Here is a 19,841-nt window from a genome sequence, read left to right as displayed (position 1 = left end):
CAGCATGAGTGTGTGAGTGTGTGAGTGTGCGAGAGCAGGAGAAAGAGACTATGTGCTTTCGGTAGATAATAAATCCTAATTTTGTGACAAAAAACATGGAAATAATTTAGCATTTTTATCCTATTGTTTACAATATTTATTTGATTGGTCAGTGCCATTTGTGGGTTGTGGGATGTTAATTGGGATTAAAAGTCAAGAAAAGATGAGATGACGACATTTTACATTGCCACCAAAAAAAAAAAAAAAAAAAACAGACAGAGAGAGACATGACTGAGAACTTGGGGAGAGTAGCGAGAGATCCGTTACTTCAATCAGTCCTGTGGAATAATGTTCATTAAACTGAGTCATCAGATCACTAAACGAGCCTGTTGCCTTTTCCCCATTGCGAGAGCAGAATAAAAGATGAAAATAAATTTCACTGACGGATAAAATTAGAGCATGACGGAACAAAGCGAAGGATAATGGGTATTTGTAGCGCAACCTCTGCTTGAGACATATAACTGTAAAGATGTGCATATTAATATCTATGGATTTCAGAGGGCAAACATCTTTACATTTCATATCCATCTGTTTTTCCATGTGCTTTCACACTGCCAGCGAGCATTTGATGTTGCTCTCTCATCTGGCTGCTCCCTGCCAGCTTTTCTGAGGTCAGGCCCCCTAATAACAGGGTAGAGAAAACCAGAAGCTCACGCAACACACAGAGAACCTTCTGAGAGAGAGACTGAGAGAGAGCAAATAAAACAGACTAGAAACATAGTCATAATTCAAAACAAACGTCTCTAATAATGACACTCTGCATGCGCGTGGGGGGAAATAATACTAGACATCCCTTCCTCAACATTTCGTGAGCGTCGACAGACGTCCCCCAACTGACTAGATGTTTTCTGACCGGTATCTGGAAGTTATGTAATGGACGACTACTAGACTATGTTGGATGTGTAAAATGGATTGGATTGATGAGAGGGATTGCAGTGGAGATTGAAATTTCACTCTATCAATTTTGACACCATAATAAAAAACAATATGCTAATAAACACACTTTAAAACGAATAATCATAATATGTATTATTGATATATATGTGTGTGTGTGTGTGTGTGTGTGTGTATATGTATATATATATATATTAGGGCTGTCAAAAGATTAATCGCGATTAATCGCATCCAAAATAAAAGTGTGTGTTCACATAATATATGTGTGTGTACTGTGTATAATTAAATTTGTATATATAAATACACACACATGCTTGTATATATTTAAGAAAAATGTGTAATTTATATATAAAAAAATATATATTTATATATAATATAAATTAAAATTATATATAAATATATACAGTATATGTATGCAAATATTTCTTAAATATACATGCATGTGTGTGTGTTTATATATACAAAATAATTATACACAGTACACACACATATATTATGTGAACACAAACTTTTATTTTGGATGCGATTAATCGCGATTAATCTTTTGACAGCCCTAATATATATATATATGAAGACTTCAAATGCAAAAGCCTCTAAGTGCCATCTGAAATTTCCTTCTAGAATGATCATTTTTATCAAGCCTGTATGTTTGTGTTGACTTATTTCACTTTAATGGCAATGAAAATTACCTATTAATTGTCATTAAAGGGAAATTACTGAACTTAAATATAGGAGCTTGATAAAAATACTCATTTTAGAAGAAAATTTCAGACAGACAGACAGACAGACAGACAGACAGACAGACAGACAGACAGACAGACAGACAGACAGACAGACAGACAGACAGACAGACAGACAGACAGACAGACAGACAGACAGACAGACAGACAGACAGACAGACAGACAGACAGATAGATAGATAGATAGATAGATAGATAGATAGATAGATAGATAGATAGATAGATAGATAGATAGATAGATAGATAGATAGATAGATAGATAGATAGATAGATAGATAGATAGATAGATAGATAATTTAACTAGACTAGTTGATTGGTTTTGCACATCTCTAACCATTGGAACAGAAACAGAAAAGCTTAATATAATTCAAAGTAATGAAAGAGGAAAACGTCATCCTTTTCATATTCTTCACCCACCACTTCACTAGCTACAAGATTCGTCTCTTTTCTGGCCCTCAGAGCAGCACTTTTTATTTCAGAAGCTCATCAGTCTCAATCCCCGTTTCCCCGGCTGAGCAGTTTGAGTTTCTGACCTACAACACAAGCTGATCGGGGTCTTCTCTCTCACTGCTCTACCACAGTCTTCTGAGTCATGTATTCCTCAAATTCTCTTCTTCTCATCCCCATACTCTACATAATAAATGCCTATCCCTCGTCCGCTCCTCCTCCCACCCAAATTCTGTCCATGTCCTCCTATAATCACATCCATGTGCTGTCCGACACCGAAACAACTGGAAATCCTTAAGTCTTACAGCTCATCTTGTCTCAGTGATGATTTGATGTCCATATAAGGCGATGGGAAGGACCAACAAACCTTTTAAACATCTTGTTTGAAATAATAATGATAATGTAGCTAATGAGCTAAATGATTACAGCACGCCAAACCTTTTCCAAACCAATCATGAGAACAAGCAGAGTGACTTAGCATTAGACTCTGATTGACTGAGTTTTCCGTTACTGAAATTCCTGAGCCTTCGTTATGACCGTTACGACTCATAAAAAAAGGGAAGAGACTAAACACAGTTTAAAAAGTGCAACACGAGTGCCTACACTAAGCCCTAATCCACAGCGGCACATACTGTAATCCAGTGAGCCAAAACACTTAAGTACCTTATGTCGCACTATCCCACTCCTTTCCTTTAGTTTAAAAGAAGACAGATGACACACAACAACTATAAATCTTGTAATCGTAACAAAATACTCAATTAAATCATCTCACAGCAGTTTCACTGCACATTTCACTTCAAGTGTGCTTTATTGTCCAATTTGTTTATTTATTTGGACAAGCTGGGTTTGTGCAAATGGTATAAAACTTAAATTATGTTTAGGACATGGGCATCAATGTTACAAGGCATGCAGCTTAACACAGGCGAACTATTACTTTTCTAAGCATTTAGACTAGTTTTCCGCCCGGTGGATAATAAAAGAGCTGTCTTAAAATTAAATAAAAAATTAAATAAAATAATAAATAAAATAATAATAAAAATAAAATGAATAAATTAGAAACTAAAAAGTTTACATCTAGCTTTACAAATCCGAGACCAAAAATAATGTAAATTATTTTTTAATAATTTGATTAATCAAAATGATTTAATAACTCAACACTCAAATAAAAACGTAGTTTTATACAACCATTTAAATGAGACAGACATTTAAATGGCAATTAAAACTGCAAAATACAAATAAATTGCAAATATTTTACTATATTACTGTAGATATTTTACCAGTGCCCAATTTGTTTTGGAAAGGACTCTTTAAAGTGTGAAATTTACCTCTATTTTGCCCTGTCTGTTGCTGCTCATGTCACAGCTCTTGGGACGGTGTAAAAATGTACAAAAAAAAAAGTAGTTTATTTTGGTGAAAGTTGTAGAGATTCAGGTCTGTGTTCAGACTCATCAGAGCACTTTAACACTCAGATCCAGGCCTATCTTGTTTGGACAGTGATCTCCTGTGACTGTGACGTCAGAACAGCCTCTGAGCACATGTTTGTGTATCTGTTGGTCATGTGCTTTGTGGGTACAGAGAGGGGCAAAAGAGTCTTTGATGGGGTGGGTCGTGATGTCTATTGATAGAAAGCACAGCTGCACGACCCAAGCAACTTTTCAGTGTCAGGATGTTTGTGAGAGAATGTGTAGCCTGTATTGTACCATAAATACTCCATTTATAACAGCGAAACGCCTGAACTGATATGGTCTTGTCTGAAAATGTACTCTGTACTGCAGTAAAACAAGAGATGCAAGCTCAGTCTCTTAATGGAAGCCATTTTGGATTGAATATTCAGAGACAGCAGTTATTCTTTGGCACAGAGTCATGAATGCTTCCTGCTGGGGGCTCATGTTCGGAAACTGGTTGACACAGAGAGGTGAGAATGTGAAAAATTACAGCAGCTGAGTCGTGCTGCTTCAGCCAATAATCAGACAGACAGGTGCTCCATCAGCCAATCAGCAGCAAGCACAGCTCAGCAGCAGCCAATCATCAAACATGGAACCTTCATTATTTAAAACAAGGGTGTACAGTGTGTAAACAATTAGGCGATTCTCCATTCCATCAAAACAGCAGATATATTTGCCCACAAATCACTAAAACACAATGTTTATGTTGTATTACCATCTGTAGTAAGCATACTGTGTGCAAGTATGCCAATTTTCTGTATAAATGAAATACCGGTCATATTTTCAGTACAAGGATTAAACATATTTTTCTTAATTCAGTATTTGATTAAACATTTTTACACTCAATTAAAGAGCAAATTACCATATTTACAACTGGAAACCACTTCCAGAATGAAAGCAAGGTCATGTGACAATGAAGCTGACATATTTGCAGCAATGAAGCTGACATATTTGCAGCAATGAAGCTGACATATTTGTACTGACATTGCATACTGCTTCACATAACTTGGTGTTCAATTCCGATTAAAGCCAAAGGCACAAACACAGGTGTTTTTTAAGTGCTTTTTTGCATGTTTGAGCTGAGAAACTATTCACATATTACCCCCCAAAAAAGCACTTTATTATGAATGCAAAAAAAAAAAAAAATCAGCTGCTCAAAAATGTCTGCAGGAAATAATGCAACAGATGGTGGGTGAATTATGCATCACTTCACATTATATATTAAAGCTACAATATGTAATTTCTTTTGCCGCTAGGGGTCGCTAACCTCTTACAATAACAAAGGCGTATATTGATGACGCATAAGCATTAAGCCGAATTATGGATCTTGTCGTCAAGCTGATGGATCTAATAATGTTTATGGATGAGTGAATACATTGATGTTTTTAACATGACTGTGTTATGAAGCAGGGCGATTGCTAATGAGAGACAGATATGAGCGCCACACGCGAGTCCCACAGATATAAAGGAATAAGGACAATTAATTCTACCGAACTAACTTACCCACAAGTGCTGAATAATACTCACACTGGCCAGTTTATTAGACGAATGAAACTTGTGAGGTAACACAGCGCTGTTTCACTTGGTCTACACTATCACACTAAACTGCATTTGAGTGTGTTGAATGTTATTCTATGTGTTCGTTTGTCTGTATGAGACTAGCAGTAAGCTAGATCAACATTAGAATAACATACAGATCATATTCTAACATTTCATCATGTTGAACTATATAACATTGATTAGTTGTATGTACATTTGCTCACCTGTCTAAGAAAGTACATGCAACACTCTTGACAGAGACGCCACTCGCATCTCGGTCAAGTCGAGGTTTGTCGTGGACGCTAGCTCTCGGCATCTCGAAAACGCCACGCTGATATTGATCCTTGTTTAAGTTCTCCTTTTGTCCCAAAGTCTGCTTGCCATGGTCCATAATGTTTGAACCATAGACTGTAAAAAATATGGACAAAGCGTCTGTGACGTCACCCATAGACTTTCTGAAGAACGGGTTTGAAGCCGTTTATGGGGGGTATGGGCGGCGCCATCTTGGAAAATCTTGGGAAATCCTAACCCCGCCCACCTTCTAACGCAGCGCGCGTCACTCAGCTCGCCTGCCTGCTACTCCGGTTATCTCAGTGTATATTTCAGGCAACGAACTATTTTTTACAGTCTATGGCAACGAAATATGTTATAAAACACCATACTAACTCTTTTCGTTTTCATTTAAAGAAATCTTAAACATTATAGCCACACAAATGTGGTTCAGGCAACGCATATTGATTATATTCAACTGCACATAACGTTTGCCTATTTATGAAAAACAAAACAAAATATAACACAAACCTGCCTCTTTTCATTTTAAATATAATATAAAAATATTAAACATTTTATGGTCCAGGCAATATGTGCATTTGTACTAAACAACAGATTTTGCAGTAAACAACATTACATATCATCTTCGTTGTATTAAAATTTAAAATGACAAAAACTCAACACAGTCTCTTTTTGTTAAATTTCAGTTTTATCAATGTTAGCCATTATAAAAGTATAAGTAAAATGTATAAGAAGCTATACAAATAAAGCAAACAATTCAATCAAACATACAAAGTCAGCGCGAGTCTATACATCGGTAAAGTTAAATAGCTTATAAAGTTATGAAACTTCCCCTCAGCCAAAACGATTGCCCAGGGAAAAAAATATAGATTCACGAGACCAAAAATCGCCCATTAGATATACACAAGATGAATTATATCTCATGTTTAACCACTACAGAGACGCCAGAGTCCGCGGCATTGGCGGCAAACCTCAGAACGTCAAGCCGATGAAAGACTGCTCCAGGCGGGGTACATCGCGCCGAGCACCCGGTCATCGCTGGATCAACTGGATAAAATTTTCATAAATCTTTAAATAAACCACAGATTTGAGCTTTAAACAACTACATTCTCGCCTGAAAAACTCTTAAAACTACATTTCATGATACAGAAACAGTAGTATTATATGTCAACTGTATTAAAAAATGGCGCTTCTTATGTTGTCATTCTCCGTGGCGCTGCCTTGTCAGCTGTCAATCAAGCTGTCAATCAAAGTTAACCACGCCCTTATTGTCATACATTTTATATCTAAATACGATCTAAACTAACGAGTTAGAAAAAAATTCACTACCCTCACCGTTGTCAGGCACTCGGAACCTATCGAAAAATACAATAAAAGTCCATGGGACCAACCTGTAAAGACATGAATTTATGCTGTGAAAACGGACATTTTAACATGGGGGCTATGGACATTTGCTCCCTTTTGGGACCTTCCCCTAGCGGATTTTCGATGTATTGCAGTTTTTCGCACTTCCGGGTAGGCTTCATTTTTCAGATCAGAATGTTGCCGCTTGGTTTGAACGAAACAACAGCGTGAGCATGCCGCTAGACGTAACGCAGTTGTCCACTTCTGTCGCCATGGTTACTATGGCAGTACGAGCGGAAACCGAGGGTAACGCGGGTATGACGCCATTGACTGGCGACTCCCTCACGCCTGCTCACACATCCCGGTTCCTTGGTTAAAAATCACAATTTTCTAACAATTTACAAATATTTGGAAACATTTGGATTGTAAGTAATCAACTAAACAAAATATATAACACTGGTCTAGAGGTTTTTGGATATTTTACTGCAAAAAATCTTACAAAGTTCACCTTTAATGTTCACGTCAACCTCTCAGCTGTGATGTCACAGTCCTACCAAAAGACACCATCTCATGAGGTCTAAAAAATATCCTGTTTTTAATTTATCAATCACTGGTTTCTTTAAAGGGATAGTTCACTTTGAAATTAAATTTTGGTATGTTTTAGCTTACCTCAAGGGCATCCAAGATGTAGGTGTCTTTGTTTCCGCAGTAGTTTCAATTTTGATATTTTTAGGTCAAACCGTTCTTGTCTGTCAGTCATATAATGCAGGTCTATGGTCACCACCTCAAAGAGCATGCACAGAGAAGTCCGAATTAAACAATTCCCCATCGTAAGTACACATTGATGGCCTAAGACACGAAACGAGCAGTTTGTGTGAGAAAACGAACTATATTGTTATTAAGTATTTATATTGTTTTTACCTCTTGTACACAACCACATCCAAGTGATCTGAGGGGCTTCCGGCGCTTTCTTCTTCTTTTTTTTTTTTACGGCGATCGCAAACAAATATGTGCATTACCGCCACCTATCTCAGAAATGGACCATTGACACTTTCCTATATTTAATAGAATTTCATCCGGCACTGCGTGTTCAGCTCCTCCGTCCACTCTCAGCCCCCATGACAGGACAAAAAACCCACGTCCAAGCGTCCAAGTGATCTGAGGGCGCGCACGCTTCCTGGTGTGTGTGACGTGTGCGTGCTGCGCAAGCGCCGGAATTAAATGAGTTTTTGTTTTTTTTCCTGTCATGGGGGGGAAATGGTAATTTTTCCGCAGCGCCGGATGAAATTCTATGAAGCCTCTCTGCGGGTAAATAAGGGGAATTTATGTCGGTTGATAGGTTAAAGAAGTATAGGAAAGTATCAATGGTCCATTTCTGAGATAGGTGGCGGTAATGCACATATTTGTTTGCGATCCGCCGTAAAAAAAAAACAAGAAGAAGAAAGCGCCGGAAGCGCGTGCGCCCTCAGATCACTTGGATGTGGTTGTGTACAAGAGGTAAAAACTATATAAATACTGTTCGTTTTCTCACACAAACCGCTCGTTTCGTGTCTTAGGCCATCAATGTGTACTTACGATGTGGAATTGTTTAATTTGGACTTCTCTGTGCATGCTCTTTCAGATAGTGACCATAGACCTGCATTATATGACTGACAGACAAGAACGGTTTGACCTAAAAATATCAAAATTGAAACTACTGCGGAAACAAAGACACCTACATCTTGGATGCCCTTGAGGTAAGCTAAAACATACCAAAATTTAATTTCAAAGTGAACTATCCCTTTAAAGCAACAGGTTCTTTGTATTTTCCTAACACTTTTCATAAACACTCTTCAAAATAAATGCAACTTTTCCAGTAACAAGCTACTTCTGTGTTGTAGCGTGACAAAACCCCTAAATTGCGGATTTGTCATATTGCATTGTTCACGCAGAGTTAGAGATGAGTGAAATGAGGCAGAGATAAAACATGCTCCCCTAAACTCTCCTTTATCTATTTCAACAGTCAATTTAAAAAGAACCGGTTCAAAAACAATTCACCAATTTATCTGAGCCCTTGTTATAGAGAAATATGTAGATAAATGCTGCTGTTCATCATAAAAAATAGGGTGTTTCTCATAGGCAGAGTGTGTGTAAGGCTAGACGTGGACTTGAGACTAGCGTGGAAATTTCTCACTCAAACCACGGACTGCTGCTGCTTCTGATTGCTTTTTTAAGAGGGAAAAACTGCCCATAACTGCTGGTCTGGGATCAGTTTTCTCTGTAATAAAAGCACATTGGCGGAACAGATTTGGTGTTTGGGCTCTTGAGAGTGTCAAAGGTTTATATTTACAACGTGTTTTGTAGCATTTAGCAATGCAGCCAATCAAAACTATATCTGTTGATTTCTTGAACTCAATGGCCAATCAGATGTGTTTAAGGCCCTGATTACACCTGGTGTAAACAACCAACACTAATCTTAATACCAGGATCCACTTATCTGGCATTTTTGACCAGTGCTGAGTTCTGCACGCTCACAAATCCTCTCATTATAAGTTAACTTTATGACATTATGTAGGCTAAATAAGAGATTCACTGTACAGTCAGCTTCATTGATTTTAGCTGAACTTTTTAGTGATTATAAAGGGAGCGCTCTTTGTGCGCTTTTTAGGCGATATATAATCAATTCAGAATTGAAATAAAACTTTTGTTTTACTGCATTAGGTGAGGCAATGGTTAGTCATTATTAAATCACACATACAGTATGCTTGCTTTTCTGTACAAGTTACAGTGGTTTGAAAACGTAGATGCTTTAATAACACAATTTATCAGGAGCGTTTATGCTGGGATGTGTATATCGAAGCACATCTTGCCTTACCCTGGAGTCAGTTCACCCTCCGCCTTTGATGTTTCTGGTTTTATTAGCTGAATTGAGTGTAAAATAACATTTTAAAAGATTCAAGTTACTGGGATGAATCATTGTTTATGGTAATTATAGATCAGAAACACTGCTTTGATTGTAATAATACATTATTTCATCTGATAGTCATGCATTTAAAAAGATAAATAACATTCTATACGCCATTTACTAAAATCAACCAACTACTTCATCAAGAGTAACTTGACCAGCAGAGCCACTTCAAATTACGAGCAGCTTGCCAAGCTAGTGTTTCACTTCCCCAACGCTGGATACTATTACTTTTATAGTAGTATGGACTGGTTATTTGGAGAAGCATAGTTTAGGGTAGTAAAACCTCTCGTACAGCAAGCACAGGCCATAAAAGTGTTCATGACAGAACTGCTGGATGTCTCGCTCTGAAAACACTGGCAGATTCCTCCCTATTGCGCACATGTGGTTCGTTTTAACCCCGCAAGTGTGAACTGTCAACATTTCTGTGGCTCTGGGAGCAGAGATTTCCTGACTCCAAGTCACGTCAGAGATGTAAGGAATGTGTATCATACACAACACATGCTCCCGATCACCGCCGGAGAGCCGTTCTCAGGACAAAAGTTTATACAAATGGACAAAATGCTGATCAGAGTCAGGGTTCAAGTCGAGGATATAACAACTGTTCTCCATCCTCACACCATTCCACTCATCGGTAGTCTGTGTATACACAACGTCACACACTTTCTTTCTTTCTGTCTGTTTGATGTTTATCCAGCAGACATGATGTTTGCAGTGCTTCCTTTGCAGAAAGAGGCATCCAGTCAAAACATCACACAGAAACCAGTAACCTCAAACATGACAATGTTGTACAGACAAAAAAATAATAATATGCCAAAATTGTCGAGCGGAAAAACACAGGTGAAAGTAAATGGCACAATGAGATGTTTCTTTAGGTCCTGAAACTTGAGGCCAATCAAATGAAAGAAAATACCATGTACATCAACCACTTTTGAAGTTATGTACCTGTTTTCTGATTGGAGACATCGCCTTTGGGCTCACATTTCGAAAGCGCACAATCTATGGAGGAAAAAACAGAAAAAGATGAGTTAGTAAAATAGCAGATCTCATAATTATAGCTCATAGTTATGATTTATTTGTATGTGTGTATCATTGTGTAATTGTATAAAACAATATAATAAAAAAAACATTATTATATACAATTTCAATCTAAAATAATGGTCCTTGAACCATCAGTGCTCTAGCCCTAATGAAATGTACTTACAAAATGATTGCTTTACCCAATATTTCAGAGTGCTGTGCATTTGTTTGCTCATGTGATCGTTAGCTTAGCAACATGCTAAAAACAAACTCTCACTTGATGTTCCACTTTCATGATAGATAAATGATGCCTTAGAAGTCAGCTGCCTATTGAATAACAGATTATTTGTACTTTGTTTTAAATTAAATACGATGTATATGCTGACATTGTCTTGCTGAAAGATCTTCACTACTTTTAAGGGGATTCAAAAAAACATTCCCAGCCGCCACAACCAAACATTAGAGAAGAACAACATTTGACTAACTTCACTTCTGCTTTACTTGAAGATTTGACGCAGATTAAAACCACACAGCTCTGGAAACATGAAAAGTCTCTTAGCATCATGCTGACCTGCTCCAGTGACCCTAAAGCATGCTGATGTTGGCATGGAGGTTAAGCTTTGAGTCTGGGCAGCAGAGACACTGACCTCTATATCATCATGCAGAAACCGCCCGACAGAAGGGAATCAAGGGAGCTTCTGTTTTATAAGGATTAATAAAGCAGCACATATAGCATGTAGTCACATGCTTACGGGCCAAATACGGAGCATGTGAGGGCAGGATGAAAGAGGAGCGTGTGCAGAAAGTCTCACGAGCGAAGTGCCAGGCTTAGTTTTCATAGCAGGACCAGCTTGAACGTGACGTCATGCAGCTTGCAATCCGAAATATTCTGCTGGTGTTTCGTTTTCTTCTGCGAGTTATTTTAAGTCGTGATGTGACGCAAGTTGTGACAGATCATTTCTTCCTTATTGTGATATACATCTGAGTACGGGATTATTGGGGGGGGGGAATCAAAGTGTGGGTGGAGACTCGGTTTTATCCATCGGTTGTAGACAGATCCGAGCTTGAGGTCAAATTTATTGTAGCAGCATTTTTTATTAGAGATGCACCGATATGAAGATTTTGGCCGATACCGATAATTCTTTATATTTGAAAGCCGATAACCGATATATTGGTCGATAAATCTAAATCCAAGTTTATATAATTTTTGAGAGCCTGATTACAAAAAAAGTCTCACAATTAAAAATCCATGTCCCAATTTCACAATTATAATGATGTTCTCATTATAATTTTATGTAGCCTAGCTGATATGACAGACTTGCACTTTACTCTATTTTCCTTTTTTGAAGTGATTCCAATCATATTTCAGAGAGCCTGATTTAAAAAAAAAGTCTCACAATTAAAAATCCATGTCCCAATTTCAAAAATATAATTATGTTCTCATTATAATTTTATGTAGCTGATATGACAGACTTTGACTTAACTCTATTTTCCTTTTTTGAAGTGATTCCAATCATATTTCAAGCAATTCAAAATCATCATGCGCATCTGAAGAGTCTCAGCTGAAGGAAATAATAAGGCTACATTATTTATCGGCTTTAATATATCAGCCAAATTTTTTTTATTGGGCCGATAACGATAACATTAAAAATTAGCATATATACCGATATGGTGGCCGATACATCGTGCATCCCTATTTATTATAAATAATTTATAAAGAAAGAAACCTGCATGGATAAATCGTTTACAATAAGATCTTTTATAAAAACAGATTGAATGGATCTCCATTCTCCACTTCATTCCAACATTAATGTCAAATATTAAAATTAGGGATGTCAAAAGTACTGGTGTCTTGCAAGATCTCAGATCCCAAAGGATCCCGATTCTATTGACTAAAAGAACTTTAAAGAGCAAAAACCCTTGATGCACACATTTATGATATAGGCTATGTCAACTATGTAAATTTCATAATTAAGGTCTTTTAAATTATACGCCGCATTTCAAATTCTATAATCAGAAGCTATAACTGGTCCTATTACCGGTAAATGCTTTTTTAGTTAGTTCACTTCACAAGCTATCCGGTTCACCGAAAGGATATGCATACCACAAGCTGATTTGCCTACTAGCTTAACTACCACTGCTACGAAATGATAACTAAATGCTATTTTGATTATCTAGAAGACGATATATCATTTTAACGTGATGCGTTTTGGAACAGTCATTACAAATGGCTGCTTTTGAACAGTCACATTTATCATGTAATTAAAGGGATAGTTCACCCAAAAATGAAAATTCTGTCATCATTTACTCACCCTCAAGTTGTTTCAAACCTGCAAGAATTTATTTTTTCTGCTGAACACAAAAGAAGATATTTTGAAAAATGTCTGTAACAGTTGATGGACCCCATTGACTTCCATAGTATTTTTTTTCCTACTATGGAAGTCAATGGGGTCCATCAACTGTTTGGTTACAGACATTTTTCAAAATATCTTCTTTTGTGTTCAGCAGAAAAAATAAATTCTTGCAGGTTTGAAACAACTTGAGGGTGAGTAAATGATGACAGAATTTTCATTTTTGGGTGAACTATCCCTTTAATGAATGTAAACAGGTACATTTAAAAATTGGATGTGCCAAACACTAGATTTTAGTATTATTTATATAATATTATAGCATTACTATTTTGAATTAGCTTTCATTATAGGCCTACATGTTTAGGTCACATTTAAAATTGTCATTTTATTATGTGCTTTTATTTTTTGAATCTTTTATATATATTTTTTTTACACTTCTATACAGCTATAAAATTAATTTTTATTTCAGTTTTTGTAATTTTTGCACTTCAACTAAACTTTTCAATTAGTTGCTAATGCAACATTTCTCATTTTCATTTAAGTTTTTCATCAATATTATTTATTAACTTTTTTAGTTGACAGCAACACAGGTTTCAAAATTTTAGACCGCCATTTTATTTTACACAGATTTTTACATAAAACATTTTTTTATTTCTGGATAAAATGAAATACTTGATACAGCTGTTAGATACCTGAAAAATGCATTTTCTGCTTCAACACCACACCAAGAAAAGCTTAATCACACACTGCAGTCAGGCCATGTCACGTGACAAGAATAACGTACCATAAAATAACACTGGCTGGCAATTACATGCAACGTTAGACAGAGGACACATGACTTTCCCAGTACATTTCTCAACAGGTATGTTAACAATGCTCTTCCTGGAAGAGTCTGTGTTTGTGTGAAGGTCTTCGGTGTAGGTGTGTGTGTTGGGCTGGCAGGTGGGGGAGGGAAACAGGAGACTTGCTGACAGAAAAGGGTCTCTCTTTAATCACACACTCGATCTGAGGCGCAATACGCCCCTCTCTCTTCCTCTCAGACACACAACACACGCTTCTCCAACACACACCAGAACATCTCATCTGCATCTCTCTGATGCCACAGACAGCGGCGCTGCATGACAATGAGTTAAACTGGACATAAAGTGATGATATATGAAGACCACATACATATTATATGTGCTTAGTCATGGTACCATATCATAGCAATGGTATTTTTATATATAATGGTACTAATATAATATACCATGAAATTACTGAACAATTAACACATTGGCATCTCCAGGGAACATCTCCTTGTCTTCTTACTTTGTGATTGACTGCTCTTGTAATGTATGATGCTGACACACAATGTGAATTTTTTTATTTTTTTTATTATTATTATTTAAATTAATTGTATTATTATTTTGTGATCCAAATACATATGTATGTATGTATGTATGTATGTGTATATATGTGTATATATATATATATGTATGTATATGTGTATATGTATATGTATATGTGTGTATATGTAGGTATGTATGTATGTATGTATGTGTATATATATATATATATATATATATATATGTGTATATATATATATATGTATACCTTGTATGTTCAATTTCAAATGTATTTCTGCCAATTTGATCTAATGGTTGTAAAGTTCGGTATATTTCGGTTAATAGAATTTTTTGTGGTTCTGTATGTATTTGTTTGTCTAAATATGTATAATTGTATTCTTGTCTACTTTATTATTGTTCGTTTGTGATGGTCGTGATGTATTTTAGGACCCCCTTGAAAACGAGATGATGCATCTCAAGGGGTTTATCCTAATAAAATAAATTTCAGAGAACACCATGGTATTGGTAAACCAATTTTTGCTGCATCACTGTTGTATATTCAGCAGCATAGAAAAAGAAATAATGTGAGATTACATATAATAGAGATAAACACAAAAGTTCATAATATTAAAAAATGAATCTAAACACAACATATAATTATAATATTCAGACCATAATTACTTCATAAATTGTCTTCGCTGACAATACTCAAAAACATACAGCCCAGCCAGTGTAGTCTGATTCATGAACAAATGATTCTTATGAATCAGTTCTTTTAAAGAATTAGTCAAAGACTTCATAGTTTGAAGAAAAAAAAGAGGACTGTCTATTACTGGTTTGAATCAGTCTAATGAATTACTCTCTGAATCAGAGCATCTGACTCACTCGCTGGATGTTTATATATGAGGACCTTTAGTTAAAGACAGACATTTACAAAAACATTTTAATAAAAAATAATAATAATTGAACATGTAACAAAAAGTAGTATATTGTTTAGGACTGTCAAACGATTAATCGCGATTAATCGCATCCAAAATAAAAGTTTGTGTTTACATAATTTATGTCTGTGTACGGAGTATAATTATTTTCTATATATAAATACACACACATGCATATATATATTTAAGAAAATGTGTTATTTATATATAAAATATTTATATATAATATAAATTATATATAATATAAATATATATACACAGTATAGACATGCAAATATTTCTTAAATATATACATGCATGTGTGTGTATTTATATATAGAAAATAATTATACACCGTACACACACATGTATTATGTAAAAACAAACTTTTATTTTGGATGCGATCAATCGCGATTAATCGTTTGACAGCCCTAATATTGTTATTTGACTAAAATACCGTAAAAACAGGAATATTGTGCAATATTATTACATTTTAAAATAATTTTCTACTATCTTAATATATCTTAAAATGTATTTTCAGCATCATTACTAGTCTTCAGTGTCACAAGATACTTCAGAAATCATTTCATCATTTCTGATTTGGCACTCAATAATTATTTCTTATTACTACTATCCATGTTGGAAATGACATTTATTTGAAATAGAAATATTTTGTAACATTATAAATGTCTTTACTGTCACTTTTGATCAATTTAATGCATCCTTGAATAAAATAATGATTATTTCACACACAAAAAAAATCTAATAAAATAAAACCACCACCATCAACAAACTTCTGAACGGTAGTGTAAGTGCAAAAACAGACTTCTGTAGAAAACACTGATCAACTTTCCAGTACTTTTGTTAGCAAAAGACGGTAGAACGGAACTCATAACATTTTCAACAAATTCCATCCGCTACATTTTCCCTCTGTAGGGTGGAACATCAAAGTGAGGTTGAATAGAGACCGGAGTCCAAATATAAACACATGGGACATAGTTGCAATGCCTGACACGGTTACTCACAACTGCAACACTTAATGTGTCCCGCGCAAACACAAGTACCCAGACCACACAACATATCCTTCAGTAAATCAAAAACGCTCTTCAATGGGACAGACGAGTCCGTTTACGCACAAGACGTCAAACCTAAAGCGGATTTGCTGAATGGGTGATTTATCACGAGGTGGCAAAAATGAATCGTCAGTTTCATTAATTCACTCAGAAACTTGCCAAAAAACACACTAACATCCATAGCCCTGCGCCCAAAACTAAACCGTTGAAGGCAACCGATTACAAGATCAAGTGTACTATTCCAGTCCAAATAAGGAAACATAAGCTAAGCGGACAGTGGAAAAGGCCTGGTTCAAATCCACTCCCCGGGAGAAAAATCTTTTTTACGCTTTCATTCCAAATCCCCAGCAAAGAACCGTTCACTCGCAGGAAGCAACCACAAACTATTCAGTAGCTCACAGAAAACAAAAGAGTGATTTTAAGACTTTCGCACAACCGCAAAACATACGCCAGGAACAAAACAATACACACAACCGGGTTGTTGTGAGGTCACTTCTTTCCTTTTGGTGTGGACCAGGCAGGAAATGAGCTAGTGACGTAAAGAGACTCACACAATACAAAAACACACACACACATATTCACAAGGTCAGATGTGTGTTTCTGAGCATGTCTGCCACTTTAGTCAGACCCAAAAGCCCCTCGACTCACAGCCAAACATGAACAAAAGCAGCGGGCCGCTGTGATTCAAGCCCACGTGTCGACGGCCCTGCCACTTTACCACACAAGCCCACTCATTGTGATCGGACCCTCCTCTTAGAGCAGCGGGCGGAGAGTCATCGATCAGACTCATCCGTGAATCATGTGCTCGAGGAAAAGGGTCCGTTCATCAGTGCATTCTTGCAAACTGCCTCATTCCTGAAATTAGCAAATAAACTACCCTGAGCGGTCCGGGAAGCAGTTCAGAGCCAATGCCAACACAAGAGAGAGCGTTTTGATCCCTATCACACACCAAAAGATGGATTTCCCCATGGTGCAATTAGATTAAGCTCAACCGCCAAATCTGAGGTGCTTTAATGTGTTGATGTCTGATATTCTGAACTCTTTGCTGGTGTTCGTCTTCAGCGGTTGCTTTATTCACGTTATTGTTACATTACATTATTACATTACATACAAACGTGTCACTTTAAAGGAACACTCCACTTTTTTGGGAAATAGGCTCATTTTCCAACTCCCCTAGAGATAAAAAGTTGAGTTTTACCGTTTTCGAATCCATTCAGCCGATCTCCGGGTCTGGCGGTACCACTTTTAGCATAGCTTAGCATAGATCACTGAATCTGATTAGACCGTTAGCATCTCTCTCAAAAAAATTACCAAAGAATTTCGATATTTTTCCTATTAAAAACTTGACTCTTCCGTAGTTACATCGTGTACTAATATCTGCGTAATATTGCGCCCGCTGCACCCATGGTACGGCAGCAAAGTTCCTTGATTATTACGCAGGAATGAGAGTATAGTTCCTAGCCATATCGGCCTAGAAAATCACAACTTTTCATTTTCCGTCGGTCTTAGTACACGATGTAACTACAGAAGAGTCAAGTTTTAAATAGGAAAAATATCGAAACTCTTTGGTCATTTTTTTGAGAGAGATGCTAACGGTCTAATCAGATTCAATGATCTATGCTAAGCTATGCTAAAAGTGCTACCGCCAGACCCGGAGATCGGCTGAATGGATTCGAAAACAGTAAAACTCAACTTTTTATCTCTAGGGGAGATGGAAAATAAGCCTATTTACAAAAAAAGTGGAGTGTTCCTTTAAAGTGACACGTTTGTATGTAATGTAATAATGTAATGTAACAATAATGTGAATAAAGCAACAGCTGAAGACGAACACCAGCAAAGAGTTCAGGCCTAGCAGAATACTTTAACAGGGTAATTCACCACTGGCAAAATGGGCTTTCAATGAAACAACAACTGTTCAATGTGACAACAATAGTTAAAATCATAACTTCTACTCGGCAATAATTTACAAAAATGGATTCATCATTCAACGAAACAAGTTAATAAGCAAACAAGAAGGAACTTGAACTTTCTCTAGAGTTTAACTCAGAATTACACAGAGCAGTCTGCTTTGGTTTTAAGTATGGTTCATTGAATAATCTGCTTCGGTTCACTCAGGTTAGTATCACAAACAAAATCATACATGCAACAGCTGATGAAAGTGACATTTTATGAATGCATCTGCTGATGAGATGTTACATGAAAAACTTGTGAAATGTAATGGACCATCTAAAGGAAAACTTCAAGCTACCAAACGAAAAAAGGTTCACAAAAAAAAAAAAACACTCAAATGAGACAAACAATCAACAATCTGTACAAATAAAACCGGTCGGCTCCCCTTGAATAAGCTGTTTGTCACAGGCCTAATTCTGGAGGTCTCTGAGACACCCTGAAGTCTGGAGAGATGCAGTAAATATTCCCTGCTGGGAGACAGACGGCATGACGCATACTGACGCTCATCATCACGAGCACGTTTAAATGCACGTTCTTACCCCGATTGTGCTTAATAAGTCAACAATGCATATGGTCATGCTAATGCGTTAACCAGTTTTCCTTTATTGGAGTGAAGTCATAAACGGCTTAAAGGGTTAGTTCACCCAAAAATGAAAATTCTCACCCTCATGTTGTTCCAACCCCATAAAGCCTGAATTAAGTTAATGAGCCTAAATGAGACAACTGTCTATTTCTGCAGATATATTCGTCTATATTCATCATTCAAAAAGGGAAACAGACGCTGCAGGCTGTAGATACACAAACCGTAAACAAAGGAGTGCGTGCTTACCGTTTTGAATATCAATCCTGCTAAACACTTTCTTTATTCCACTCCGCTCGTGTTAATATTGAAATATTCGCCAAGGAACACTCATGACGTAACATTAGAACAGCCTTCTATCTGTACCGTTTTGACTTGTTTGCTCGCTGTTTTGCTATTATTCTCGTGCACTGACTCGTTCACTAAGCTGAACAGCCAATCAGAGTTCCATCTTTCACCGACGGCCCGACGGCGATTCAACATGTCGAATCGGCCGGAAAAAAGCCGTCGAGGACCAATTTCTGCCGACGGTGCGGAACACACTGAGGAAACTTCGTCGGCCGACGCACAAAAACTTCCAGGCTTTAGACTTTCGTTCATCTGCGGAACACAAATTAAGATATTTTTTATTAAATCTGAGAGCTGTCTCACTCCTTCATCTCTGTAATCGATATCTGCATCCCAGAAAAGTTAGTAAAGACATTGTTAAAATAGTCCAAGTGACTACAGTGGCTCAACCTTAAGTTTATCAAGTGACGAGAGTACTTTTTGTGCGCAAAAACAAACAAAAATAACGACGTTATTCAACTATTCGTTTTCTTTTCTTTATTAATTTCTCTAGGCTCACTATTGGCCAGCATCACACACATGACCAGCGTCGGCCAATAGTGAGCCTACGTTCTGACGTACAACCCAGAAGCGCTGCGCTGTTACACTACGTGA

General features: G+C 36.8%; 1 protein-coding gene across 3 annotated transcripts in view; it reads right to left on the bottom strand.

Moving 5' to 3' along the window:
• Positions 1–19,841, bottom strand: part of trioa (trio Rho guanine nucleotide exchange factor a) — a 113,312-nt gene that overhangs the window by 82,248 nt on the left and 11,223 nt on the right. For all 3 annotated transcript variants that reach the window (XM_079878203.1, XM_079878204.1, XM_079878205.1), the window contains exon 2: positions 10,629–10,682. In XM_079878203.1, coding sequence (XP_079734329.1) covers positions 10,629–10,682 — 54 coding nt within the window. The remainder of the gene's footprint in view (positions 1–10,628; positions 10,683–19,841) is intronic.

The sequence above is a fragment of the Squalius cephalus genome (assembly GCF_949319135.1).
Source record: "Squalius cephalus genome assembly, chromosome: 8".
In the NCBI taxonomy this organism is placed as follows: Eukaryota; Metazoa; Chordata; class Actinopteri; order Cypriniformes; family Leuciscidae; genus Squalius; species Squalius cephalus.
Note: the sequence above shows the minus strand (reverse complement) of the source record. Positions and strands in the feature narration are given on the sequence as shown.